Source organism: Hypanus sabinus, chromosome 12 (genome assembly GCF_030144855.1).
Source record: "Hypanus sabinus isolate sHypSab1 chromosome 12, sHypSab1.hap1, whole genome shotgun sequence".
Taxonomy (NCBI): Eukaryota; Metazoa; Chordata; class Chondrichthyes; order Myliobatiformes; family Dasyatidae; genus Hypanus; species Hypanus sabinus.
Window position 1 is genome coordinate 81,756,599 of NC_082717.1, and position 27,838 is coordinate 81,784,436.

General features: G+C 38.3%; 1 protein-coding gene across 5 annotated transcripts in view; it reads left to right on the plus strand.

Annotated features, from left to right (window-relative positions):
- ralgapa2 (Ral GTPase activating protein catalytic subunit alpha 2) overlaps positions 1 to 27,838 on the plus strand; it is a 482,467-nt gene that overhangs the window by 103,564 nt on the left and 351,065 nt on the right. For all 5 annotated transcript variants that reach the window (XM_059986278.1, XM_059986280.1, XM_059986279.1 and 2 more), the window contains exons 4-8: positions 11,080 to 11,137; positions 13,566 to 13,609; positions 17,506 to 17,683; positions 21,253 to 21,368; positions 27,590 to 27,728. In XM_059986278.1, the coding sequence (XP_059842261.1) occupies positions 11,080 to 11,137; positions 13,566 to 13,609; positions 17,506 to 17,683; positions 21,253 to 21,368; positions 27,590 to 27,728 (535 nt within the window). The remainder of the gene's footprint in view (positions 1 to 11,079; positions 11,138 to 13,565; positions 13,610 to 17,505; positions 17,684 to 21,252; positions 21,369 to 27,589; positions 27,729 to 27,838) is intronic.

The following is a 27,838-nucleotide window of genomic DNA, read 5'->3' on the forward strand; positions in this document are numbered from 1 at the left end:
ACATCTTTTATTTGTGAAATCCATGGCATTCTAATTTCTTACTTGTGAAGCAAATGTTACCGATTAAGCAGATTTGGACTATTCAGTACATCACTCAACCAGGGGGAAAAGAATTTCTATTTTACCATGTTAAAACTGAAAGTACACTAAAAGAAGCCCCATCTAATTAATAATGCTAATAAATTGGTTCCTCAAAAAGCTGAAATTTATAAAAAGTTTATTACATTGTACAGCTGTAAGTATTCCTTTGAAGCAGCTTAAAAACTGTAAATTAGTGTCGAGGTGAATAAAGTGCAATGGAAAATATTTTCAAGATTTATTTTTTTACTACATCCAATTACACTTTTAAATAATAAATTCATTGGCCTTTATTCTGGTAACATTACCAGTATCAAAATGTTTCCTTTTCAGTTCCTTTCTCCTAATTCAGGAGCTGTTCATTACATTGGGCTAATTCAGGAGCTGTTCATTACATTGAGCTCACTAGCTATTTTTCAGGGCACTTAAGGCTACAACAAGCACTGCTGCTTTACGGAGAATTAAAGGGGTACAAGACAGGAGCTGGCCAAAGGAGACACTAGCAAGGATGATGGCAGAACAGCAATGGCTGGAGCTTCTGAGAGCAATTTGGAAGATGCAGGATAGATCCATCCCTCAGAAGAAGGATTCTAAAGGGAGGATGAGGCAACCATAGCTGACAAGAGAAAGACAAGTCAAATACAGCATTAAAGCAAAAGAGAGGACATAAATACAGCAAAAATTAGTAGAAGATTGGGAAGCTTTTAAAAACCAACAGAAGACAACTAAAGAAACCATAAGAAGGGAAGAGATGAAATATCAAGTTAAGCTAGCCAATAATATAAAAGAGGATTCTAAAAGTTTTTTTCCAGATATATCAATGATAAAAGAGAGGCGAGAATGGATATTGGACCATTAGAAAATGACACTGGAGAGGTAGTAGTGGGGGACAACATAATGGCAGTCAAACTTAATAAGTATTTTGTGTCAGTTTTCACTGTTCAAGACAACAGCTATATGCCAGAAATCGCAAGTGTCAGGGCAGAAGTGAATATATTTGCTATTACTTAGGAGATGCTTGGGAAGCTGAAAGGTCTGAAGGTAGATTATTCACCTAGACTAGTTGGACTACGTCCCAGGGTTCTGAAAGAGGTAACTGAAGGGATTGTGAAGGCATTAGTAATGATCTTTCAAGGATCACTAGATTCTGAAATGGTTATAGTGAACTAGAAAATTGCACTCCAAGTCTCCATTCTACTCTTTAAGAAGGGAGGGAAACAAAAAAAAGCTAATTATAGGCCAGTTAGTCTGATTTCAATGGTAGATAAGTTGTTGAAGTCCATTATTAAGGTTGCGGTTTCGAGGTACAGTACTTGCAGACGCTTGATAAGATAGGCCAAAGTCAGTATGGTTTTCTTAAGGGGAAATCTTGTCTGACAAATCTGTTGGAACTCTTTGTGGAAATAAGTCAGGATAGACAAAGGAGAATCAGTGGATGTTGTTTACTTGGATTTGCACTAGGTGTTGCACGTGAGACTGCTTAACAAGATAAGAGCACATGACGTTACAGGAACGATACCAACATGGAAAGAAGATTGGCTTATTGGCAGGTGGGAAAGAGTGGGAATATTCTGGTTGGCTGCCAATGACCGGTGATGTTCAGCAGGGATTGGTATTGGGACCGCATCTTTCATGTTATATGAGAATGATTTAGGTGATGGAATTGATGGCTTTGGGCCAAATTTGCAGACAGTATGAGGATAGGTGGAGGGGCAGGTATTATTGAGGAAGCAGGGAGTCTGCAGAAGGACTTAGACAGATTGGAAGAATGGAGAAAGAAGTGGTAGGTGGAATATCATGCACTTTGATAAATGGAATAAAGACATAGACTATTATCAAAATATGGCAAAAATACAGAAATCAGAGTCCTCTTGCAGTGTTTCCTCAAGGTTAACTTGCAGATTGAATCAGTGGTCAGGAATAAAAGTGCGATGTTAGCAGTCATTTCGAGAGGACTAGACTATAAGGGCAAAGATGTCATGCTGAGGCTTTACAAAGGCATTGATCAGACTGCACTTGGACTCCTTATCTAAGTTTTGGGTTCTTTATCTAAGTAAAGATGTATCGGCATTGGAGAAAGCCCAGAGGAGGTTCACGAAAATAATTCGAGAATGAATGAAAGGGTAAACATATGAGGAACATTTGATGGCTCTGGACCTGTGCTCGCTGGAGTTTAGGAGAATGGGTGGGGGGGGGGGGGGTGGAGGAGAATCTCATTGAAACCTATTGAATGTTGAAAGGCCCAGGATGTGGTGTGGATGTTTCCTATAGTGGGTGAGTCTAGGACTGGAGGGCACAGCCTTAGAATAGAAGGGTGTCTATAGAAGCAGTCTGGCATGTTCTCCAGTAAGTGCAGACACTATTGCAGTTCAGAGTTAAATTCTTGCACCATCTGTAAGGAGTTTGGGTATTCTGCCCTTGACCAAATGGGATTCTTTCGGGCGCTCCAGTTTCCTCTCACAGACCAGATGTACTGGTTAGTAGGTTAATTAGTCGTAAATTGTGCTGTGATTCAGCTAGTGTTAAATAGTTGGGTTGCTGGGTGGCATGGCTTGTTGGTCTGGAACGGCCTGTTTCGTGCTGTATTTCTGAATGAATAAATAAATAAAAATTTAATACCTGCATCTCAAGGCAAATTTTGGGTGTGGCAGTTAAAGTGCTGGATTAATTATCAAAAGGCAGTGGAAAGATTTGGAGACACCAGTTCCAAAGTTACCATGCGGGGCAAATTTAAACTGATTTTAAATAATGTTTTTCAATATTGATGGCGTGTGAAATAACTAAATTGTTCTAAAAGGTAATCTGGTGCATTAAAAAGTTTGAAAGTTTGTCTTATTATCAAAGTATACAGCTCTGAAATTTTTCCTCTCCGGATAACCACAAAGCTAAGAAAGAAATGAATGGTAGCATGATCATTAGCCCCCACTCCACTCTTCACCCTGCACAAAAAAAGCAAACAAAAGTGGAATAGGCACATCAACCCCCCAAATCCACTTGAGAAAGATAGGCCAAAAATGCAGAATACAAAAAAAAACATTAATAGCCTTTAAATGAAGGAATACACCATTTTTCCCTAAACTGGCCTTTCTGATTTCTGAGCAGTTGGGGGTTAGCTCTTATCTGTTCTCTGAAACTAAAAAAGTAGGATTAATCCAACTAGCCAATGATAATCTTTTTCTTTTTTCTTCTTTCATAAGCCCGTCACCCCTACAGGGCATAGCCCATTGACAGCAGCACACCAGTCCTCTGTCCTGGGCCAGTCTTTCAAATTTTACCAGGTGTAGCCTATCTTTGTGGTGTATCCTTCCTCCTCCAGCAATGAGGCCTTTGGAGTTTCTGTTGCACTGGGCTTTTTCAGGATGGGGTAACTTACCCCATGGCCAACCCTTCTCCTTTCGTAGCCAGGCTTGAGACCGATCATGGTAGAGTTGATCATCATTTAGTTAGTGGAATTGTTATCAAAAAGTACTTAATGGTAGTTTTGTAAGTGCTTTCAAGTGACACGTGCTTATCAATACCTTGTGCCAAATGTCATTGGAGCTTTGGTCCAATAGGGATAATCAAGCTGATTCCAGAGGTCAGGAGTATGCCCTTGGATATTGGCTAAATTTCATGAGTGTGCTTTCAATGAATGCTGAAGTTAAAGTTAAGTATAAATTCAAAGGGAACCTCCTCAGTGGTTGGAAAATGTACTGAGCATAAAGGTAATTGACGAGAGTATCTTACTGTAAATAATTCTTGCACGAATACCAGAATTAGTTGCAGTTGTCTTGACAATTTTGTTGTTGAATTTTTAACATAAATTCTGAGTTCACAATGCTCACTATTGCAGTGTTCAATTTCATGTGCAATTACTTGGATTTTAAATAATTTCATGACTTAACATAGCAGAACTTGAAAAGCATAGTAATAGTGTGATCGAGTCGAGTAAGATGTTCTCCAAAGGGTTTGTCTGTTGGTGAGTCTTCAGGTTTCTATAGAGGCTGATCTGGGATTTACATATACTAGTCTAGTATGTACGCAAGTAAGCGGTGGCTGTGGGTAGTGGTTGGGTCTTTTGGTTGTTCATTCTCTCCTTTTGCAGCTGCAATTTGTTCTCTGTAGAACAATGGAGGTCGTTCTCATGTAACGCATTTCCACCAGGTGCACCTTCTGGGAACAATGTCTTCCCAGTTTTTTAGATGTAATGTTGAATTTCTTCGGGCTTATTTTGATATTATCTTTGAAGCATTTCTGTTGCCCACCAAGATCTGTTGACCAGTCTTCAACTGGGAGTAAAGGATCTGTTTGGGGAGACGTTCATTAGGCATCCAAATGACATAACCTATCCATCAGAGTTAGTGTTGTTTTATCATGGTGGAAATACGGTTCCTGTTGGTCTTCCCCAGTACACTGGCGTAAGCGTGTCTGTCCTTTCTGCCGATTCTCAAAATCGTTTGTAAGGTTCTATGGTGACAATGCTCTAAGGCTTTCAGGTGTGTCCAATAGGTGGTCCATGATTCAACTCCATACAGTAATGTAAGAAAGACAACAGACCTATAGTCCAAAACTTTTGTTTTGATTTGTAGGTTGCAGTCTTCAAAGACTTAATCTTGCATAGGCACCACTAGCACTAATCAGGCAGTGGTTGTTTTCTGAGTTGTCTGCTTTTGAGGAGAGAATACTGCCAAGGTAGGGAAAGTGGTCTATATTTTCAAAGGTGATATAGTCAACTTTTATGGAGGGCTGGGTAAATAGCTGGTTGGGTGGTGGCTGATATAGGACCTGTGTCTTTTTTATATTCAGAACAAGATCTAGGGTTCCATATGCCTTAGCAAAGCCATTCAGGATACATTAGAGATCTTCTTCAGAGTGTCATGTGATGGCGGTGTCGTCCACATACTGAAACTCAGTGATAGTGGTGGTGCTGATCTTGTTCTTGAGGCTGAAAAACCTGTTGTCCATTCTATACATGATTGGGATTCCCTATGGCAGGTGTTGGCCAATGAGGTGAAGGATGGCAGCAATGAAGATGACAAATAGGGTGGGTGCAGTTATACAATCCTGTTTGACTCCTGTTTTGACAGTGAAGTGGACTTGTGTTGGTAATGTTTTCATCATACCGTTCTCTTCTCTCAGTTTTACATCACTGTCAGTTTCAGAATCTTCGAATTCCTATTATAATAGCATTATGTGGGTACCTTCAACAGATGGATGGGGTGACATACCGCTTCTTTGCAGGTGTTTGGAACTAGCAATATATGCTTGATTATTAATCAGGGATGCCCACAATCAATGAAAGAACAAATATATTTAAAAAAACATTTGTTCAAAATATATTGGAGAATTCAAATACTTTGCAGAATTGATTAACCACTGACGGTCACCTTTGATCATTGAGCCCTATACTTGTTTCCCTCAAACATGCTGCTAGCTTTTAGTTCCTTAAGTGGGCTCACAAGTAAAAAGCTGATTTTGCTGAGTGCATTGCTCAGAATGCTGGGTATTTATAGTAAGCATGCTTAGCAGCGTGGTGTTAGTATCATAATTTACATCCCCCAGAGATTGGAAGATTGAGGTTCAATTCCCACTGTTGTCCTTAAAGAGTTTTATGTTCGCCCCATACCCACATGGATTTCCTCTGGGTGTTCCAATTACTTCTTACATTTTAAAAGACATATGGGTAGTAAGTTATGGGCTTGCTATTTTGGTGTCAGAAGCATGGCAACACTTTGGGCCGCCCCAGCACATCCTTGGACTGTACTAGTCATTGACACAAACAGCGCATTTCACTGGATGTTTCAACGTACATATAACAAATAGGCTAATCTCTTCAAACAACCAGAACTATTTATTTTGGTATTGCTGAATCAATTGTTGTCAAATATTTTACAGCAGTTATTGAAAGAATGTTTGTATTGACTTGCGTACTTTGACACCAACAGCTGTTGAATTTTGTGTGTATCAGAGGCAACATTCCCTCTAATATTTTTTCAACTGCGTGGATCAGCTATTGCTCTGACTGAAAACTGCACAGTACCTTAATAAAACATTAATTTAAAAAGATTGTAGCTGCATGGCAACAAAGGCTATGCACATGGGAGCTTTTCATTTTCTGTGCAGCTTAGAGGGAACCATGATTAGTGTAGAAAAACTAGATGAGAGCACTTAGGAACTAACAGTGGAATTTATTCAGACTCCAGAAAGCAGTTTTTGTTTTGTAACTCTGGTACTCCTCTAAAAGAGGTTTGCTAATGGGAATTATACCGGTATCACTGAGGAATGCAATTTTCATGAAGGCCTGAACACTTTACTGATTACTATGGTTGCATATTTCATATTTGTGAATGTCAATCTGTTGTAATCTCTGTCCACTACCCTGCCAATGGCAGCAACTCTCTTTTGGATCTACGCTCATGTGAAGTCTACCACTGAGCTCCCTTCACTCTTTCATTGTGTTTTTAATCTTCCAGCCATTTCTCCACCTTTTTCTCTGTATACATTTTTATCCAAAGATTTATAAGTGGTTGAAAATTAAAAAGAAACACATTTCCTGTAAATCTATTATTAAAACTGAAATTCTGGTGACCCAGGGTTCAATTAACCTCCAAACTAAGATGTATTTGAGATGCAGGAGAAAATCCATGCGCTCATGCAGAAGACCCCACAAAGACAGCACTAGAAGTTAGAATCAAACTTTTGTCATTGAAGCTGTGTTACTTTCTGTCTGATGTAGGTGGTGTGCGAGAAGAGAGAATACCTGGGGTGGGTGGGGTTTTAAATTACGCAGGCTGCTTTACCAGGGCAGTGAGAAGCATGAACAGTCCCTGGAAGAGATGCTGGCTTTAGTGGTGTGCTGAGTCGTATCCATAATTATCTGCAGTTTCTTGTGGTCACAGGCTCCACTAAACCCCTTTAAAAGACAGTAATATCTTCTAAGCTTATAAGAAGAAAGACTGTGGTCAGTTAGTTTATTGGACTCATTACATCATTTCCATTCTCTGAAGAATAATCAACTTGAAACATCAGCTCTTAAATGCTCATCCTAGATCTCTGCCCTGCAGAATAAATGGATAAAATTGTTTATTGCTGTAAAATGCTGACGTCTGGTGGAAAAAATAATCTTGCGTGCTGCTCGTGCAGATGAATTCATTTCAAAAGTGTATTGAGGCAGTACAAGGTAAACCAATAACAAAGTACAGAATAAAGTGACCCAGTTATGGAAAAAAGTGTAGTGCAGGTAGACAATGAGGTGCAAGATCATTACGAGGTAGATTGTGAGGTCAAGAGTTCATCTATAGCCTTGCAACAGCAGAATAGAAGCTGTCCTTGAACCTGATGGCATATGCTTTCACCCTTTTGTATTTAATTTAGATACATCACTGAGTCATGCCATCTGCAGAAATTCTTTGATGACTCAGCAATAATTGGGTGTATAAAGGGAGGACAGGAGGATGAATACAGGGCCCTGGTGGAGGACTTTGTCAATTGGTACAAGCGGAATCAACTCAATATCAGTAAGACAAAGGAGATGATGATGGATTTTATAAAGACTAAGATTGCACTGCTCCCTGTTACTATTGATGGTGAGGACATGGATGTGGTGAGGACCTACAAGTACCTGGGGCTGCACCTGGATGACACTTAACTGGAGCACCAACACAAAGACAGTGTACAAGAAGGGCCAGAGTCAGCTCTACTTCCTAAGGAGACAAAAGTCCTTTCGAGTAGGCAGGCCTCTAATTCATGTGTTCTACTAGTCTGTTGTTGCCAGTACAATCTTCTATGTGGGTGAAAAGGCTGTCTCTGTTATAGGAGTCAAACTGGACATACTGGAAGCTGTGGTAGAACAAAGGATGCTATGGGAAAACCCTGGCAGTTCTGGACAATGTTTCTCACCCTCTGCATGCCACCTTGGCTGAAAAGAGGAGCACTCTTAGTGATAGTAGGCAACTGTGCTATTCCAAGGAGTGCTATATGAAGTGCTAATGAGTGCTAATGGCCCTTGGCCATTAGGCTCTATAATGAGTCAACCTATAGCCAGGGAAGGTATGGACTCCTCCCCTTCCCCGCCCCATTAGACTGTTTGAGGTAACTTTTTAAATTCTTTCTTACTTCTCTTCTAATCTTCGTGCACTTGTAATTCTACTGTGACACGTAATTTCCTTTGGGATCAATAAAGTGCGTATCTATCTATCGCCTAACGTGGAAGAGAGACAATGTTCAAGGTTGGTAGGGTCTTCACTTGTGCTGGGTGTATTACTGAGGCAGAGAGATGTGTAGAAAGTCCAGGGAGGAGATGCTCATTTCAGTGATGTGCTGAACTATATTCACAATTCCCTGAAATTTCTTGTGGTCCCAGGCAAAGCAGTTGACATACCAAGCTGTGATGTAGCCAGATAGCATGTTTTCTGTAATGCATCAATAAAAACTTGGTGAGGATCAAAAGGGATATGCCATATTTCTTTAGCCTCCTGGGCAAGTAGGTGTATTGGTGAGCTTTCTTGGCAGGGACATCTGTGGTTGGAAAGGGAAGGTGTTGATTGCTCCTAGGAATTTGAAGCTCTCAGTGCTCTTGACCTCAGTACTATTGAAGTAAATGGGAGCATATATAGCACTCACCCCCTTCCTGAAGTCATTGACTAACTCTTTTATGTTGTTGACATTGAGGGAAAATGTTGTTGTTATGACGCTATGTCAATAAGCTGTCTGTCTCCTTCCTGTACTCCTGTATTCATAATTATTTGAGATGTGGCCCACAATGTTGATACCATCTGAAGCATTGTAGATGAAACTAGAGCAGAATCTAGCCATGCAGTTACGAGTGTTTCGAGAGTAGGAGGCTGAGGATGCAGCCTTGTGAGCATCAGTGTTGAGGATAATGGTGGTGGAGGCATAATTATGATCCGTTGATCAAGAAGTCAATGATCCAGTTGCAAAGAGAGGTATTGAGTTCCATTCCAGGAATTTGGTTGGAATAATAGTATTGAGGGCAGAATTAGAGTCAATAAACAATGGTCTTGCAAGGGTTTATTTACTGTTCAGTTGCTCTGTAGGACGAGGGAGGTGGCGCCCTTTTTAGCAGTGGGTAAACTGCAGTAGGTTGAGGTTGTTTGAAAGGCTGGAGTTAATGCATCCGATGACCAGCTTCTCAAAGCATTTCATAATGATGGGTTTCAGAGCCACCAGGTGGCCATCATTAAGGAACGTTATATTGTTTTTCATGGATATTGTGATGATAGTGGTCTTCTGAATATTATAGTAATATAGTGGATTCCAGTTAATTGGACTACCAGATAATCAAGGCAGCTGTTTATTCAGGACAACTCTTAAAGGACAAAATTGAAAAAATTGGCAAGAAATAAGCTGTAAGACACTTCAAAATCGTTTTGCTCACTGCAAACGATTTTAACTACTTCAAGTTAGGAATTATGAAGGAATCAACAATCATCTTGAATGTTAAAATGAAAGTGAAGATTTGAAGGATACAATCATCAAAAGCATTATATGAAAGCAGACCATTAACTGCACTAGGTATCTGTGCTGATTTTGTTCATTTACAGTTAATCAAAAGAACACGACAATGAATTCTGAAATGAAATGGGGTAGTGTAGAATTTAGTGCAACACTAATATAGCTCAGGCTGCTCTGGAGATCAATTCTGGTTCCATCTGTAAGGTGTCTGTACTCCCTCCCTATGGAATGCATGGGTTTCCCTGGGTGCTCCAGTTTCCTCCTACAGTCCAAACACGTTCCAGGTAGGTTAATTGGTCGTTGTAAAATGTCCTATGATTAGGTTAAGGTTAATAGGGTTTGCCAGAGGCTGCTGGGGCAGAGAATTTCAAAGGGCTGGGAGGTCCTATTCCATGCTGTATCGATAACTTAAAAATTCCTCAGTTGATTAAATATTAAGAACTAATACATATTTTTATAATATTATAGAGGTATTGTTAGTATTCTAATTTGCACTGTATTTCATTTAAATGCATAAAATGTTACTCTCTTAAATGGTAGTTTATCTTTTTTAATACCTTTTAACTATTTCCATGAAACTTTGGCTAATTAGAACAGCTGCTTAATTGGGCCAAAATGTACTAGTCCATATGTGTCCCAATTAACCAAAGTTCAATGTATCTGTTTCAGTTATCTTTCAAAATTTAAGACTGGATATTTTGAGCTAAATAATACTTAGTTTAAATGCCAGTATATTGATTTGAAGATGATGAGTTAAAGCTTTACACGTGTAAGTTGGGATGTACCATGCTTTTTGGCTCTCTGTGATTCCCAAAGTACGAATTGTGGTTCACTTAGACGTGATAATTATTTTTCATTGTAGCTATTCAGTGGGAAACCTTCAGTGTGCTCTTAGCAAGACACCATTGTTGAAGTTTAAAGCAAAGTAGCATTTACATCATGACTCATCTTTAGTGCTTAACAACATAAAAAAATAAATGATATGATGTATTACTTTTTTAAGGACAAATGGATTATTGGAATCTTGAGAATCATCTAACTGCAGGAAGGCGGTCATCCTTCTCTCCTGTTCGAAGCAAGGGCTTTGGTGGATTCAAAACCAAAAACTTTTGTATCTGCTAGTCTAAATGTAAAGGTTGAATCCAATAACTAACTGACTTAAAGGCAGGAGTATTTGCACCTACTCAAGATTATTATTACTTTAACATATGCTGCTCTATAGCTGAACTAGTCTAATATATCTCATCTGTTTAGTTTTATAGCTTGCAATGATCTATCAGTAATGAGAGATATTTCCTAAAAAGATACTGCCAACATTGTTTGATTTGAAGGACTGAAAGTTGGTTGTATTCCCTGTGTTTTTTATATTCTGCAGTGGCATCAAAGAAATGTATTTAAAATGATATAACAATAAACGTCAAAACTTGATTGGAAAATAAAGTTTGAATGAACTAATGATATGCTTAAGTATGATCATCTGTGTGCTGTGGTTTTAGAGGCATTATATGGATGTGCACATCTCAGTTTATAATTTGTTTACCATGACAGAAAATACTTCAACTTCTTCCAGAGAAGATTAATAGTAGATGGCAGTTCCACAGTATAGGTAAGAAAAATGGATCATATCTGTTGAACATTTGTAATCCACAAAACGTCGTAAGAATTTTTAGATGATCAAATTCGATGCTTGTTCAAGATATTTTGATTTTTGTAATCTATATCATTTTACTTCAGAGAGTCAAGTACTAATTGAATGATAAAGTTCTTGTATCTCTTAAATAAGAAATCTAAATATCTGTTAGAACATTAATTTTTGTTATACAAATTTACTTCCCCTTACTAATTTATATTTGTACTTCTGTGGTATGTTAATATTTTTTAAACCCTTTAGCCTATAATATTAAGTTTTACTAGCACATTTTAAAATAAAGTATCAGTGTATTCTTGTGCATTGTTTCTATGTAAGTGACAGTCAGGATTTCATTGTGTTCTTTAGGTTTCCCTCTCAGTATCGTCCTTCCTTAAATTTCATAAGCATTATAATGCTTGCCAAATCTATTTTTTTACTTTCCTGTTTCCATTTTCTAGCTCATTTGAGTGTCAAGTGCCTTTTACTTCATTGGCAAAAATGTAATCACTTGTTTTCCCAAGCCCCCTGTTAGTGTTTGTTAAAGCAATTCAGCATATTTTGTTTTATGCTGACATTTTATGCTGACATTTTTTGCATGGTATACATCTCATGCCTTCTCCTTGCTGAAATATTTTTGCTGCTGAGATCCTTCAGTTAAACTCGGTGGAAGTTTATCCCTGTGGTTTTCTATCTACTTTGTAATTAACTGCTGAGTCTCTAAGGCTAATGACAATTTAACAATAGATGTATCAAAGTGAATAATGCTTGGAAATAGAGGGTCAGGACTAAAGGGCAGAGGTTGTTTTTTTATTTCAAGAAGACATGTAATTTGAGGACGTTTCGTAATAGGCAACAATTAACACTAAGCTGAAAGGAAATGTGACAAGGAGGTGCAGCTAAATATCAGTTGGGGGGAGAAGGGTTTTGTTTTAGGTTTTAAGGAAGAAAGAAGATAAAAATTCAAGGAGCTCCAGGTCAGATGGCTGAAGCCATGGGCCCAAGTGTTAAATTGAAGGGAGTGGGGGAAGGGAATAAACATGAGATTAGAGTTGCTAGAATCAGATTTCTTTGCTTTTATTCCATTAAGCATTAAGTTTTTCCATATTTATACTTGATGAAACCAAATATGTTGGAAATAAACTTAATCATATACTATAATTTTTGGGAATAAATATTGAAAATTAGAATTTAAACTTCTTTGAATAACTTTAGTTTCTTTCCAATATAGTCATTGTTAGAAACACTATCTTCTGTGTCCATGGAAAGATGGATATTTTTGCAGATTTGTAACGTAAAGTAAAAATGTGAAGATTATTTCCTTTTGACAGTGTGAATTGCCTGGGAGACTGTTTATTCATTTGCCAGGAACAAAATCTTGCAGAAACCTGAATTAAAACATAAATAGCTTTAACTAGGTAGGTCAGGCAATGTCTGTGGAGAGAGAAATGAATTAATATTTAAGGTTAATGAGCTTTTATTAGAATGCAAATCAAAATTTAAATCACTTTTTCTCCTCATAAATGCTGACATGAATATTTACAATATTTGCTGTTTTTATTAACCCATTTCTTGTGATTTGTTTAGTTCCAAAGTAAATGCCTTGATTAAGATTGTGGATTCTGATTCCACAATAGATGTAATCTACATTGGCTTCAGTTTGTGTTGCTGAAGGAATGCTACCTATTTGGATTTGCTGTCTTGGACCAGATATTAAACATTTCATGTAGGCAGAAGAGTTCTAATGGTCCAAATTGAAGAGAAGGAAACTTTCTAGAGGTTCTCAGCAACATTCCTTATTGCTATCATTCATCTTTGAGTTTTTTTTTAATTGTAGCATTTCAGGAAGTGTTTGCAGAACTTTGACCAAGGTTTGGGCAGGTAGACTCGGTGTACCAGAGAGCAGTTGTTTGAAAGAAGCTACCAAATAGAAGATTCTGTATAGATTAAGAAAAAGTTTATTGGTCTAGCAGAAAGTAGGAAATCATCCAGTGTTGGGGTTATTTTTGTAGATTTGAGTTTAGTAAATAGAAATCTGAGCACCTACAGATAAGTTTTTATAATCCACCTGCAGGTGCTGAAGAAGGGTCTTGGCCCAAAATGCCATCTGTTTATTCTGTTCCAAAGATGCTGCCTGACCTGCTGAGTTTCTCCAGCATTTTGCATGTGTTGCTTTAGATTTTTATATGCTCATGTGTTGTTAATTTTACATGCCAATCTAAGATTTAAGATTTAATTAAGTTTTTAAATTTTCTTGAATTATTTATTTAAGTATTTTTATCTGTAACAGGTGGTGGAGATATTTAGAATTAATTTAGATATTTTGTCTTTATTGTGCTAAAAATGTCAATTGCTGCATGTATTATTTATAATTGCAATGTTTAACTTCCATTTTGCAACAAAATAGGCTCAATTTTGAAGAAACTTCTGCACACTGGAAATTCCATTAAGGTAAAAAACTTAATTTATTACATTTAAAGAGATTGTTTCCTTCTATATTTATAACCTCCCCTATTTTGTGCTTCTTTTAGCTCTTATTTGATACTGTCAGTAGGTAGGTTAAACATCCAATTCATTGGCTTATTTTACAACAATAGTTCAGAGGTCTGTCTCTATTTTGAGTTTTCCTCCAGAAAAGCTCTGTTCTTAACTGAAATAGATATTCACGAGACAAAGTGCCAACATCTTTGGGATGATACCTGTGTTTAATATGCTATTCACTGAGACAGGGAAAGGATGGCGGGGTAACGGTGTCATGGTTTACAAAAGAAATGTGGAACATTTAGTCAGTGGAATGAAGGAAGCATACTTAAGGTTTAGGACACAAAAATCAGCCATTGCTCTTGAAAATGATAAGGTAGCCAGGAATGGTTTAACAATGGAATTAGGAGAGCTAAGGGGGGGACATCAGAAGGCCTCAGTCTGTGGGATTAAGGAAAACCCCAAGGCATTTTAGATGTATATGAAGAATGTGAGGACCAGTCGGGGACAAAGGGTGAAACATGCTTTGAGTTGGAGAAGGCAGTAGGAGGTCCTTAATGAATACATTGCTGCAGTGCTCACCTGAAGAGGGTCATTGATGAATGAAAGGTCAGTATAGAAGAGGCTAATATGCTGGAGCATGTTAAGGTTAAGCTCCTGAAAAGCATTAGGATAGGTAAGTCTCCAGGGCTAGACAAGATATATCTCAGGTTACTATGGGAAGCAAGGAAGAGATTTCTGGGGCATTAACTAAAATATTTCAGAATCAGAATCAGATTTAATATCTCTGGCATATGTAGTGAAATCTGTTGTTTTGCAGCAGCAGTACATTGCATACTTAATAAAAAACAATAAATCACAATAAATAAATAAATAAATACACACACACACACACACACACACACACACACACACACACACACACACACACACACATATATATATATATATATATATATATATAATTTAAAAATAGTGTAAAAAGGTGAAAAAGACTGAGGTAGTCTTCATAGGTTTGCTGTATGTACTTTCAAAAATCCGATGGCAGAGGGGTAATAACTGTTCCTGAAATTTTGAGTGTGCGTCTTCAGGCTCCTGTACCACCTCATTGATAGTAGCAATGAGGAGAGCATATCCCGGGTGGTGGGGTTTCTTAATGATGGATGCTGCTTTTTCGAGTTATCATCTTTAGAAGGAGTCATCAGTGTTGGGGAAGCAAGTGCCCATGATGGAGCTGGCTAAGTTTACAAATTTCTGCAGCTTTTTCCAATCCCATGCAGTGGCCCCTCCATGCCAGACAGTGATTTAACCAGTTAGAATGCTCTCCACAGTACACCTGTAGAATTCATGAATGTACTTGATGACATACCAAATCTCCTCAAACTCCTAATGAATTAAAGCCATTGTTGTGTCTTCTTTGTAATTGTATCAATATATTGGGCCCAGGATAGATCTTCAGAGATGTTGACACACAAGAACTTGAAACTGCTCACCCTTTCCACTGCTGGTCCCTCGATGAGGACTGGTATGTGTTCCCTTAGCGCCCTCTTCCTGAAGTCCACATCAGCGCCGCACTCTTACTGCCATTGAGTGCAAGTTGTTAAGACACCACTCAACCAGCTGATCTACAGTATCTCATTCCTATTTGCCTGCTTGTCACACTGAAATTCTGCCAACTATATTAGTGTTGCAGCAACTTTATAGACAGCATTTGAGCTGTGCCTCCTCATGTAGTCATGGGTTTAGAGAGAGTAGAACAGTAGGCTAAGCACATATCCTTAAGGTACGCCAGTGTTGATTGTCAGTGAGGAGGAGATGTTGTTTCTGATCAGCACAGACTGTGGTCTCCTGGTGAGGAAGTCGAGAATTCCAGTTGCATAGGGAGGTACAGAGGCTCATGTTTTGGAGCTTGTTAACTATAACTGAGGGTGCGATTGTGTTGAATAGTGAGCTGTAATCAATAAACAGCAGCCTGGAGTAGGGATTGCTTTTGTCCAAGTGATCCAAGACCGAATGGAGAGCCAGTGAGATTTCATCTGCTGTCGATCTATTGTGGTGATAAACAAATTGCAGCGAGCCCAGGTCCCTGCTTAGGCAAGAGTTGAGTCTAGCCATGACCAACTTCTCAAAGCTCTCAGAGATTGTTTAGCAGAGAACCGTATCATTTGGCTCAACTCATATGTGCTGACTTGTGGGCCTCCCAGTATCTGGTGCATAGTAAAGTAACTCAGATGTTCTTCTAGATACTTAAATGCTTTCAGTAATCCAGCTTCAACAACTCTCTCAGGCAGTGCCTTGTATGTACTTTCCAATCTCTGAGTGAAGAAGGTCCTCATATCCCCTCTGAATTTCTTCTCCATTTGTCCCCTCCCCCCTCGCTGCCCTAAATTATATCACATAGTTTTACCTATCTTTGACATAGGGAAAGGTTTCTTGCAATCTCCCTGATGCCTCGTCATTTAAAAAATCTCAGCCCTATCCCCTCTTAAGCTCTTCTGCTTCTCTGCTCCAGGGAAAGGGGATCTAGCTTCTTCAATCTCTCCCTCATAAATGAACTGTTCCATTCCAGACAACATCCTGGTGAATCACCTCTGCACCCTTGCAGTGTTATCACATCCTTCCAACAGTGAAGAGAATAGAACTGCATACAGCACTCTGGTTAAGGTCTGACCAATGTTTTGAAAAGTTGGAGCATATCCTTCCTTCCCACTTCTGTATTCAAGGCCAGTATCCCATGCACCATCTTAACTACATTATCAACTTGTGTTGCCACCATCAAGATCAATGCAATTATATTTCGTGGTCCCTTGATATTCTCTATGACACCACCATTCATTTCCTAGTATCGTTATTACACTCAAAATGCAAACCTTGCATTCATTAGGTTTAACTTCATCTGATAGTTTTTGAGCCATTTTGTAAATGTAGTAATTAAATATAATTAAAACAAAAAAACTTAATTAAGTCATTCAGGTTCTTGATAATTTTGAAATACAAGAAAACACGTTGTTTAGATTATATATATAAAGTTTAGGTGATATTTTAAGTTACTCCATGTGGGATCTTCCTAGTGATGATGCTGTAAAGGTTTTTAAAATAACATGGGCAAAAGGTTAATAAAGTAGATAAAAAGTGACAGTTTTACATTTGAGGAATATTAAATATTATGCAGCCATTCTTTGTGCCCGCCCATCTCCATTGGCTCAATTCATGAGATAGCATTTACAATGCACAGCTATTGCAGATTGCATCAGCATTTTGGGGAAGTATGTATGAACTTTTAACACAGCATTGCTGACAGGTCATAAAAGTGAATCTTGTCTGGTCTCTTTCTAGGTTCTTGATCTATTGCATTTATTGGAATTTTCTGTTCAATTTCTAAGTTTTTTTAAAATGTGAAGATATTGCAGGTGGTGGAGTGACAGGTACAGCTGCTCAAAACTACTAGTTTACTTCATTTTCAGTGAAGTAGTATGTTTATTTCATTTCTGTAGGATGGTAAATAACTATGCCCCCCCCCTTTCATAAGTGAGGCAGCTGATTGAGTTGAAGAGAAAAAGTGTAAAAGATGTGAATTATTTTTATTCAGCACCTTGATGCAATTAACCATTGCACTCAAGGAAAAGAGTGTTTTTCATTAAATGGAATATTACCGTCAATCTCTGAAGACAGTGACACTCTAATTGACTTGTGAAAACAATGTGTATTAATTCATTATATTGTAACATTGGGTGTATTTCAGTACAAAAAAGTCAATAACTTTTGATAGGTTGTTGGAAAAAATACTGATTTGCTTCTGACCCTGACCATCCAAATCTAGATGAAAATTTAGCTAACATTTTGTGATTTTTTTCTCTCTTTTTCAGATAAGATGTGAAGGAATCCGCCTCTACCTACTTTGGCTTCAAGCACTGCAAGAGAATTCTTCTGATGAGCAGCTGACTTTATTTGCTTGTCTAGTTCCTGGTTTCCCTGCTGTTTCATCTCGAATTGGACCATGTACTTTAGATACGCTCATAAATCCTTCTTACAATATATCTGATGGTTAGTAATAGAAATACAAATTAGACTGAATAATGCAGTTTTCATTTAAAAAAAAGTGGCAGGCAAATGAAAATCCAATTCATAAATTGAGCGAATAAATCAAAGATTAATTTTCCTCTATCACGCTTGGCCACTACTGTGCCCACTGAATTCAGACTGGCAGTTTATGACCTCAAATTTCTGCTTGATTGCACAGATTAATTTCAGTACAATTTTTTAAGAAATTGGAAAGTGAGTTAATTCTGAATATCTAGCCTCTCACTTGCTCTTAGAGCTGCAAGAGTGATTAAGTTTGTAGTACCTAAGAATGTCTTTGGCAATAGTTACGCCAAGGTTTGGAGTAAAGTTATAGTGAGTTACACAGGAGGAATGCAGGAAAATGGAGTTGAGAGGATAATAAATCAGCCACGATGGAATGATAGAGCAGAATTGATGGGCTGAGTAGCCTAGTTCTGCTCCTTTGTCTTATGGAGTTCTAATCAGAATTGCCCTTGTCAAATCCAGATTTGTTAACTTAGGTGCTATTTCATACCAGCATTTGTTTTTGATAGTTGCATCATTTTGGTTATGAGATCCTAAAGAGATGAGGTGGGAATTGGCTTGCTTTTAGATTTTTCCTGTATTTTGTGGTTGATATACTAGGAACATTTTCCGCGTTGTCAGACAAATGATACAATAGAAGGCATTGGCTAGAAGAGTGTGCACTCTTGGAGAATATTGCTTCAATAATATGTTAATGACCTTATTGTTATTGTTGTTTCATTTGCATAGGGTTAATGCCTCATTTTTAGACATTCCAAATAACAGAACATGCTCTCAAAAAATCATTAAAGCTGGCTTCATTTATAGTGCTGGCTTGTAACCCATCAGATTACAGACAGTAGTTTGCTAATGCTGATAATCAACAGCACTTTGTGGATGCTTTGTTTGAGCCTACCTATTCACCACAATTGTGTCACTGCACTTCAAAATAGTAAATAAAGGCAGAATTTGGTAACTTGGCAATACTGCCTTGAGCAAGTGGATCTGTGCTGGCTAGTTTGGTGATGTTGAGGTTAAATCAATTTTCAGTGAGTATACATGTTGCAGAATTACACTGTTAAGTCCTTAACACTTTAGTCAGCAATTTACTGTACATAGCGGTATTACCTAGTCACTTGTGCTCATGTCTGCTAAAGTCCCAAAAATTAAGTTTAGCCCTTCTTTGGCCTTGTCTGTTTCCCAGTGCTCAAAAAGTATTCATTCCCCATTTGTGGGTATCCATGATACCAGGAGGTTTCAGCTCAACACTGTGGAATAAAGAGTCACATCTCCTAATTGTACTATCAATTAGTGCTGCCATGTTTGGAAACACCCAGGGATGTTGATGAAGTCTGAGCCAATATCCAAAAGATGTGGGTCTGTAGTAAGTCACTAATGGGCATACCGAATGTTGCAAGCAGCAACTCCTGTCATCAAGGTCTTTAATGCCAGTATTGCTATGTAACTAACATCAAAAGCAAAATGCCTCAATTTTAATGGTTTCTTAAAAGTGAACTTGCCTTATTTTATAAACATACCCTCTTCCATTTCAATCCTGAAAGTTGTTTATTCATTTCCATAGAAGTTGCCTGACCTGCTGAGTTCCTACAGCATTTTGTGTGTGCTGCTTACTATTTTCAAAAGTTTTTTAAAAATCTGATTGGCTGTTAAATTTTTTTTTTGTTTGTTTTCTGCTAAAAGGAAGAAGCATGGAAAGGAGATCCTGTTTTCTTTGTATTAAAATTATTGGGTGTTTAGTGATCACATGATGTTCTCATGGCAAGAAACTCGTGATCAAATCTAAAGTTAGCATTTAACTTTAACTTGCAGATAACCTGGAGACTAGGGCATTATTACCTGAGTCACTTTTTCTAATGGTAGTTTTGTTCATTAATGTGAAGTTGATCTTTCCCTCTGACTAGGCATTAGTGGATAAAGTTTAAGTAGACTGTGGAAAACACTGGGATTAAAGGAAATAGAGAAAAAAGTGTAACACTGGTGTACAAAGAAGAAAATAATCGAGATGAGCAACAATATGCAAAGAAATGAAACCAGTTAATTTTTAGTGCAGATGTTACATGAAATTGCTCTGTTAAATATAAACGAGAAGTGTATATTTTACAGAGTACAAGAATCCACTTTTCCATAAACCCTGGCAAGATAAAGGTTACGCTTCATGTACTTGAATAAGTTGCAACACCAAGATTAGTCTTAACTTCTTTATGAAGTAGCTTAACAAGTTATTCATTATATCCAAGCCTCTGCATTAGAATGTCAATGACTTTGGACAGACCATTTTCAACAATCTAGGTGCCAAATTTTGATGTGATTAAGTTTCTAACAGTCTGTCCATCTTGCCATATCCTCATAATGAATGACTTTTATTTTGAGAAATGGGATACACCTTATGCTTTCAAACTCCTTTGCTTCTTCATTTTGCTGGTTGAGTAACAACCTGACTTGAATGTGGAGCTGATGTCCTGCTCTACTCTGCCTTCACTCTTGGCCTATCCTATAGCAGAAAATGTACTGGTTAACAAAAAGTGGGAGCACACAGGGAAACAGTTGGCAGATTTGCCCCCAGGAATTCTCAAAATTGATTGTAGACCACATGGGATCTCTGAATCAATGCTGACTCTCTTATTAAACAACAATTGGAAAACATCAAAATAGTAAAGGTACAGAATGTATACTGTGTTGATGATTCAGTGTATACCATCATTAATAGCTTGATGGCAGTAAATCTGATCAAGCAGGCCAAATCCCGAAGAGTAATTTATGCTGACGTGGGTCTGCAGCAAATAGTAGAAAAAGCAACACAAGGGAAATTGAATTCCACAATTCATCTTCTGTATCCCACAATCACAGAAGAGAGTCTCATTTTACTATTGGCGACACTTCCATTGTGTGAAGTGTTTCTGGCTGTTACCACCAATTGAGTTATATTTCACCACCATCTGTAACCTCATGTTTCTCATTCTATTATTATCATCACCCAAAGGGATCATTCCCAGCTCTTTGAGGTATTCAGAGTGTGCACTGAAAGGTGTACTGTGTGAACTTAAAAAGTGAATACTAACCAGATAAAAGCTATAAAATGATGTTGCACATGTGGCAAGCAGCAAAGGCAGGTTGTAATAGGTGGAACAATGATCTGATGAACAACAAACTGGATTTTTGATTCTCTGCTCCTAATTTGACAATTTTTTCATGTGGACAATTACACAGATGGCAGGAGGAGATTATTTGGCATGGATTCAAATATTACAAGCGTTTAGTCCAACATGGGTATATAAAGCAAGTCTTTTACATGTATTGCTAGCATAAATGTTAAATAAATGATAAAGTTATATATTTTTATTGTATCTGGAACACTTCTGGAGCATAAATGTGAAAATTTTGAAAAGCAGGCACGAGAAGGTTGTGGTTCTAATTTATGTGCTGTAGTTTATAGAAGTAGACTTGGAAATGTGTTTTTAATTTGGAAGTTTTGATGAATTGGAACAATTGCATTAAAACAACATTAATAGTTATTATTTTTAATTTAGTAAAAATTGCTGCAGAAGATATTACTCCACTGTTACCTTCAGTTTTGGGAGAAAAGATATCAGAGGATCAGACTTCATATATGCTTCAAATCCTTTTGAAGTACATGGTAACTCAGGTATATCAAAAGTTTTAATAACATTTGTGAAACTTCCCATTTGTCACTGAAAGGGAACGCTCCTCTGTTGTAAATGCTGTTGTATGAAAATTTGTACTAGGATTTTAGAAATGTACTGTCGTTTTGAAAAGGAGTAGAGGAGTTTCAAGAACATAAGGAACTGAAGAGAGACCCATGTGGATCCATAAATTTACTTCACCATTCAAAAGGTTACAGCCAAAACTCTGCCTTGGGTCTTTGTTACCCACTGGATTTAAGGTTTCCTCAATTTTTTTTATTCCCCTAAGAATAAAGAGTCTGCTGTGCAGACTCGAGGGGCCGAATGGTCTACTTCTGCACCTATTGTCTATTGTCTATTGAATTCAAGGGGCTTTTGATCTTGGCTTTGAACAATCTCCACAATTAACCATCACAACCCCTTTGGAAATGAAATAAAAGATACCCAACCACTGATTGAAGAAGTTTTTCATCATCAGTCTGCAATTATGAACCTCTTAAACTGAGATCATTTTAACCTTTTTGTAGATTCTCTAGCTAGTTTCAACTCTGACAGTCTCTCTCATAATCATATGGGTTTCAATAGGATGTCTGAATTCCTGGACTGTAACCCCTTTTGAGCTAATAGACAATAGACAATAGGTGCAGAAGTAGACCATTCGGCCCCTCGAGTCTGCACCGCCATTCTGAGATCATGGCTGATCATTCACCATCAATACCCAATCCCTGCCTTGTCCCCCTATCCCTTGATTCCCCTATCCATCAGATATCTATCTAGCTCCTTCTTGAAAGCATCCAGAGAATTGGCCTCCACCGTCTTCCGAGGCAGTGCATTCCACACCTCCACAACTCTCTGGGAGAAGAAGCTCTTCCTCAACTCTGTTTTAAATAACTGACCTCTTATTCTCAATCTCACCTTATATCTAGGTCTTTTCAAAGAATAGGTCAATCAATATGGCACAACAGGTTGAGTAGCCCTTATCTGAAATTCCAAAGAATTAAAAACCTCCGAAATCCAAAATATTTTTACCATTGACATAATGTCACAAATGGAAATTCTACAAGACACTGGGAAGATTCCCAGGCAATGCATTGGTCTCTGCACACCACAGACATTTCAGAAAACACTGCATAAAGTGAAAAATGAACAACTTAATCAAAATTAAAAGAGTGGGTTTGTCACTCGGAGTAAACATATGCCACTTAATGGTATGCTGATCATGAAACAAGCAAAGATCTATCACAAAGAACTGAAAATGTAAGGGAATTGTGATTATTCAGCAGGCTGTTTACAAAAACTTTAGAAAAGATGCAGCATTTACTTTTTAAAGATTTGTGATTATAAATTCATTGATGAGTTTTCCAAGATCGCTGATGAAAATCTAACATGCTGAATGGCTACGTCAATCCATATGTGTGATGAACAAGTGAAAGACAAAGATGCTTAGTGGTAGCACATAAATTCAGAGACAGAAATGATTGCAATCCCAAGCTATCTCATTATATATTCCAAAATATTTAAAAAATCCGAAACACTTCAGGCCCTAAGCATTTTGGATAAGGGGTAGTCAACCTGTACGGTAATTTGACCCAGGGTAAAAGTTGACTTTCAGCATCCTTTGTGTTGCATTTTTCTGCAGTTAATCAAGAGCTTTGTAAATCATTCTTTTTCAAGTGTGTCCCCAATTTCCTTTTGAAAACTTGATGTTTTTCTCCATTCGGAGACAGAGAGTTGCAGATCATAACTAGGTTCCAGGTCTTGAGAAACAGTAAGCTTTTGACCTCATTTCTGCTATTTGTGGAGGGTACCACCTCTTTTACACTTAACCTTTAGCTGAAATCTTGTGTCTGGGTGAGGGATCTTGACTGGAAATGTCAACTGCTCATTTCCCTCCACTGATGTTACCTGTCCCACTGAGTTCCTCCAGCATCTTGTAAGTTTCTCCAGGTTTCAGCATCTGCAGTCTCCACCTTTTTATGAAGTTGTCAGACACATTCTTGCACCCAGTATTGAGCGTTTGCCATATTCCAGTCCACTGGCACTACCTTTGCAACTAGTCAATTGGAAGAATATGGAATAAACTTTCTAGAACCTCCACCCCATTTCAAATAGCAAAGTAGGATGCATCACATCTACACCTGACATTTGTTTGAGTACATCCAGTCTTTCTGGACCCTCAGAATTGGTCATCTCTCCGCTTACTGAGATTTGGCCTTACCATCCGAGGAATTAATCTAGTGAAATTGTGTTGTACTCTCTGCAAAGCATGTACGGTACTGTGCAAAAGTATTAGGTACATACTGTATACATAGCCAGGTGCCTTAGACTTTTGCACGGTACTGTATTTGTCAATGTGGAGCAGCGAGTGAATTTGTACATCTGGCAGGAGCAAAGGATGTTGGGAATGGTAACGTTGGAGTGCTGCAGGAGGAGTGTAGTTACAGGTGGTGGTGAAGGAGTACCAGGTGTGGGGATGTAGAATTGCGCAGGTGCAGACACACCCAGGCGTGCGACACCAGGCAAGGTCATTTGATTAGTTTATTGATCCTTAGAGAATGTCTGTCTGATAGTCCCTGCTCCCACTCCTCTCCCTTCCCTTTTCCCAACCAGTATCCCCCTTTCCCTGCCCCCTTCCCACTCTTAGTCCACAATAGAAACCCCTATCTGAATCAGGTTTAGCATCACTCACATATGTCATGAAATTTTATATTTTATGGCAGCAGTTCAGTGCAGTACATCAAATTATACAGTACTCTGCAAAAGTATTAAGCACCCTGCTCAACATCATTTTGTGCCGACACGGCATATATGACACCTATATGACATAGGTGATTACGGTCTCCATGACCATGATTGTTCTTAGCAAATTTCTCTGCAGAGGTGGTTTGCCATTGCCGTCTTCTGGACAGTGTTCTTGCAAGAGGGTGACCTCAGTTATTGTCAATACTCTTCATAGATTGATGACATCAGTGGTCACAAAACTAGGGCTTCTGATGAAGACCAGTTGCACATACGACCATCCACCATCATGCTCCCATAGCTTCACGTGGCTCTGATCAGGGTGGGCAGGGCTAAGCAGGTTCTACAACTTATCCAGGAGTGTCCTTCAGACTAGTGGAGAGAAGGAGTACCTTACATCTCCTTTGTTAGAGATGTATCTTGACCTTGCCACCTATTTATGCACCCTAGATAAGTATATCTTGTTAAAACTTTTGTACGGTACTACATGTTCTTGAGACTGGAGATCAAAATTGGATATGATATTCCTGATGTGCTCTCTCGGAAGCCCTGTACAATTTGCAGGGCTTTACAGAATTATCTACAAAACAAGCATTCAGACAGTTCTTAATAATTGCAAGAGACCTCAATCAAAACCTGCAGGATGTTTTATTCACATTCCGTCAATATGTCACCATGGTCACTAGGGAAACCAACAAACTGGACCATATTTACACAAACAGATATAGGGCTTACGAGTATCCTGTACCCTGATCTTGGCCTCACCGACCACATCGCCATAATGTTAATCCCAGCATACCGATGATGGAGAAACGGATCAAGAGGCCCATCACTGAGCCAGTCTCTGTGCTTCAGCACTGTTTTGAATGGACTATCTCTGACAGATGTTCAAGGCGGCCACCACAAACTGAGAAGATACAGACTACACAAAGAAAATAGCGTCAACTGTATGAGTGTTGCCTCCCTTCCTGAAACTCTAAACATCTGTTATGCACGCTTTGCGACATGCAACACAACGCTGGTCATGAAAGCTAATCCCCTCCCAGAAGAGCAGCCACTGTCTGTAACAGCAGCAGACACGAGAAGGTCTCTGCCGAGAGTCAACCCTCATAAAAGTTGCTGGGTCAGACAACATCCCAGATATTGCACTCAGAGAGTGTGCACATGAGTTCACTTATATCTCAATGGACATCTTCAACAACTCTTCACTCATTCAGGCTGCTGTCTACACGTTCTTCAAATCAGCCACCATCACCCTGCACCAAATAATTCTATAGTTTCAGACCTACGCAGCTACCACCCGATAGCAATGACGCCAATCATCATGAAGTGCTTTGAATGGCTGATAATGGCACATATCAAAAAACTCAATTCCTGTCACACTGGACCGCCCTACGACAGATACCACAATGTCTGTAATGCGCCTGGCCCTGACACACCTAGAAAACAATGACACTTATATTGGAAAGCTGTTTCTGGATTTCAGTTCAGCATTCAGCACTATTGTCCCACAAACCTTGGTGGGAAAAAACTCCTATTCCTAGGTCTAAATATACCACTGTGCCACTGGGTATTGGACTTCCTAACTAACATACCTCAAATATTCAGGTTGCACAACCGCTCCTCTCTCCTCATCATTCTTAACTTAGTTGCCCACCAGGACTGTGTGCTGAGCCTGTTGCTGTACACTCTGCTCACACATGACTACATGACCAAACACCTGAGTAATCACATTGTCAAATTTGCCAATGGCTCATCACCAACAACAATGAGTTGGCCTACAGAGAAGAGGTGGTGGAGCTTGAGGTCTGATGCCAGGCAAATAACCACTTCTTCAATGTTAACAAGGCAAAGGAGATGATTAGCATCGTGCCAGATATTTGTCCCATTGACATCATCACCAAAACAGAAGATTTGGTCATTGCTCTATTACCTACTGTGTGTTGCAATTGAGCTTGCACTTCAAAAGTGAAGTTGGATTTCACGACAAGTTAGTTATAGGGCTTTCTGGATACGAGCCCTTGAATTTATTCTAATAAACACTTTTAATTAAGAAGTAAGTATTGTATTATGATGATGAATGACAGAGCAAAACTTAACATTCCTCTTCTCAATCTCGAGATATCATGAATGCCAAGTAGAACCTGGAACAATTGTGATTTTGTTATATCCATTTTTCTTTTCTATCCTGAGAATATAAAAAGCTTGTAATATCTTTAAATTCTAATATATTATTCAAAATATTTCATACTACTCCAATGCAAAGCCTTTAACATCCATTCTTTTAATTATTATGTAACAACATACAATAGGCAGCTGACAATAGACAAGGACATACAAAACAAGTAAGATAGGTAACCAGTTTTCTACTTTTGCTGTCAGCTGGAAAAATAACGATTTCCTAACACATAAAGGGGAACTCTATCTTGGTGTGCTGATTGCAAGTTTATCTTACACCGCTATCTGACTTTGAATAATCTCAAGTTCAACTTCTCCTACTGCTTGATACATGGACGGAATGAAGAACGGCTCTCCATATACCCAGTGGTTACTTTATTAGGTACAGGAGTGGATCTTGCCTGGTCTTCTGCTGGTGTAGCCCATCCACTTCCAGGTTCAATGTGATGGGAGTTCAGAGATGCTGTAACATGTAACACGTGCTTATTTGAAGTACTGTTGCCTTTCTGTCAGCTTGAATCAGTCTGACCTCTCACCTCTCATTAACAAGATGTTTTCACCCCCTGAACTACTGCTCACTGGATGTTTTGATTTTTGTTTTTCACTTCATTTGCCATAAACTCTGGAGAAGTTTATGTGTAAAAATCCCCGATCAGCAGATTCTGAGATATTCAAACCACCCTGTCTGGCACCAACAATCATTCCACAGTCAAAGTCACTTTGATAACATTTCTTCCCCATTCTGATGTCTGGTCTGAACAACAACTGAACATCTCAACCATGTCTGCATGCTTTTATGCATTGAGTTGCTGCCCCATGATTGGCAGATTAGATATTTGCATTAATGAGCAGGTGTACTTAATATAGTGGCCACTGTCTGTATATGTTTATTGAGAGGAAAATCAAGAGAATTTACTCAAATGCACATTTTAAGATTCAGCTGTACTGTTGGAATGTTATAATATCCAAGATTTGTGTATCTTCTTAGGTGTGTGCATAGCCTTGACAAAATTAGTTGTTAGTTGAAACATAATTTAAGTAGATAATCAATTAACAAGGTATCATTGTTTTGGCTAATATAAAATGCTTTAATTTTTCACACATTAATTCAACATTCTAGGGAAAGGAGTTATTGGGAATCAGCAAAGACTTTGACCATTTATAATTATGATTTTCTCATTGATTTTAAAATGTTTTATGTGTATGTATGTACTGCTTTTGTGAAGTATTTTACATGCTATTGTTATTTTGGGGAATATTTGCTTTCATTATGTTCACCAATGTTTATTCTTTTCCTAATTTGAAGGCTGCAAGCTTGGAATGGAAGAATAAAGAAAAACAAGAAAGTGGTTTCAAATTCCTTTTTGCCTTATTTAAGAAGTTCTACCTTTCCCACTTATTCCCATCCTTCACAAAATTTACCAATCTTTACAATCCTGTACTTGGTGAGTACAACAATATTGCAATCAATTAATGCTGGAACCAGAACTGTTTCTGCTTTTGCCTTCTCACATGTTATCCTGAAAGTGTGCATAAAGAAGTGCTGATCACAAAG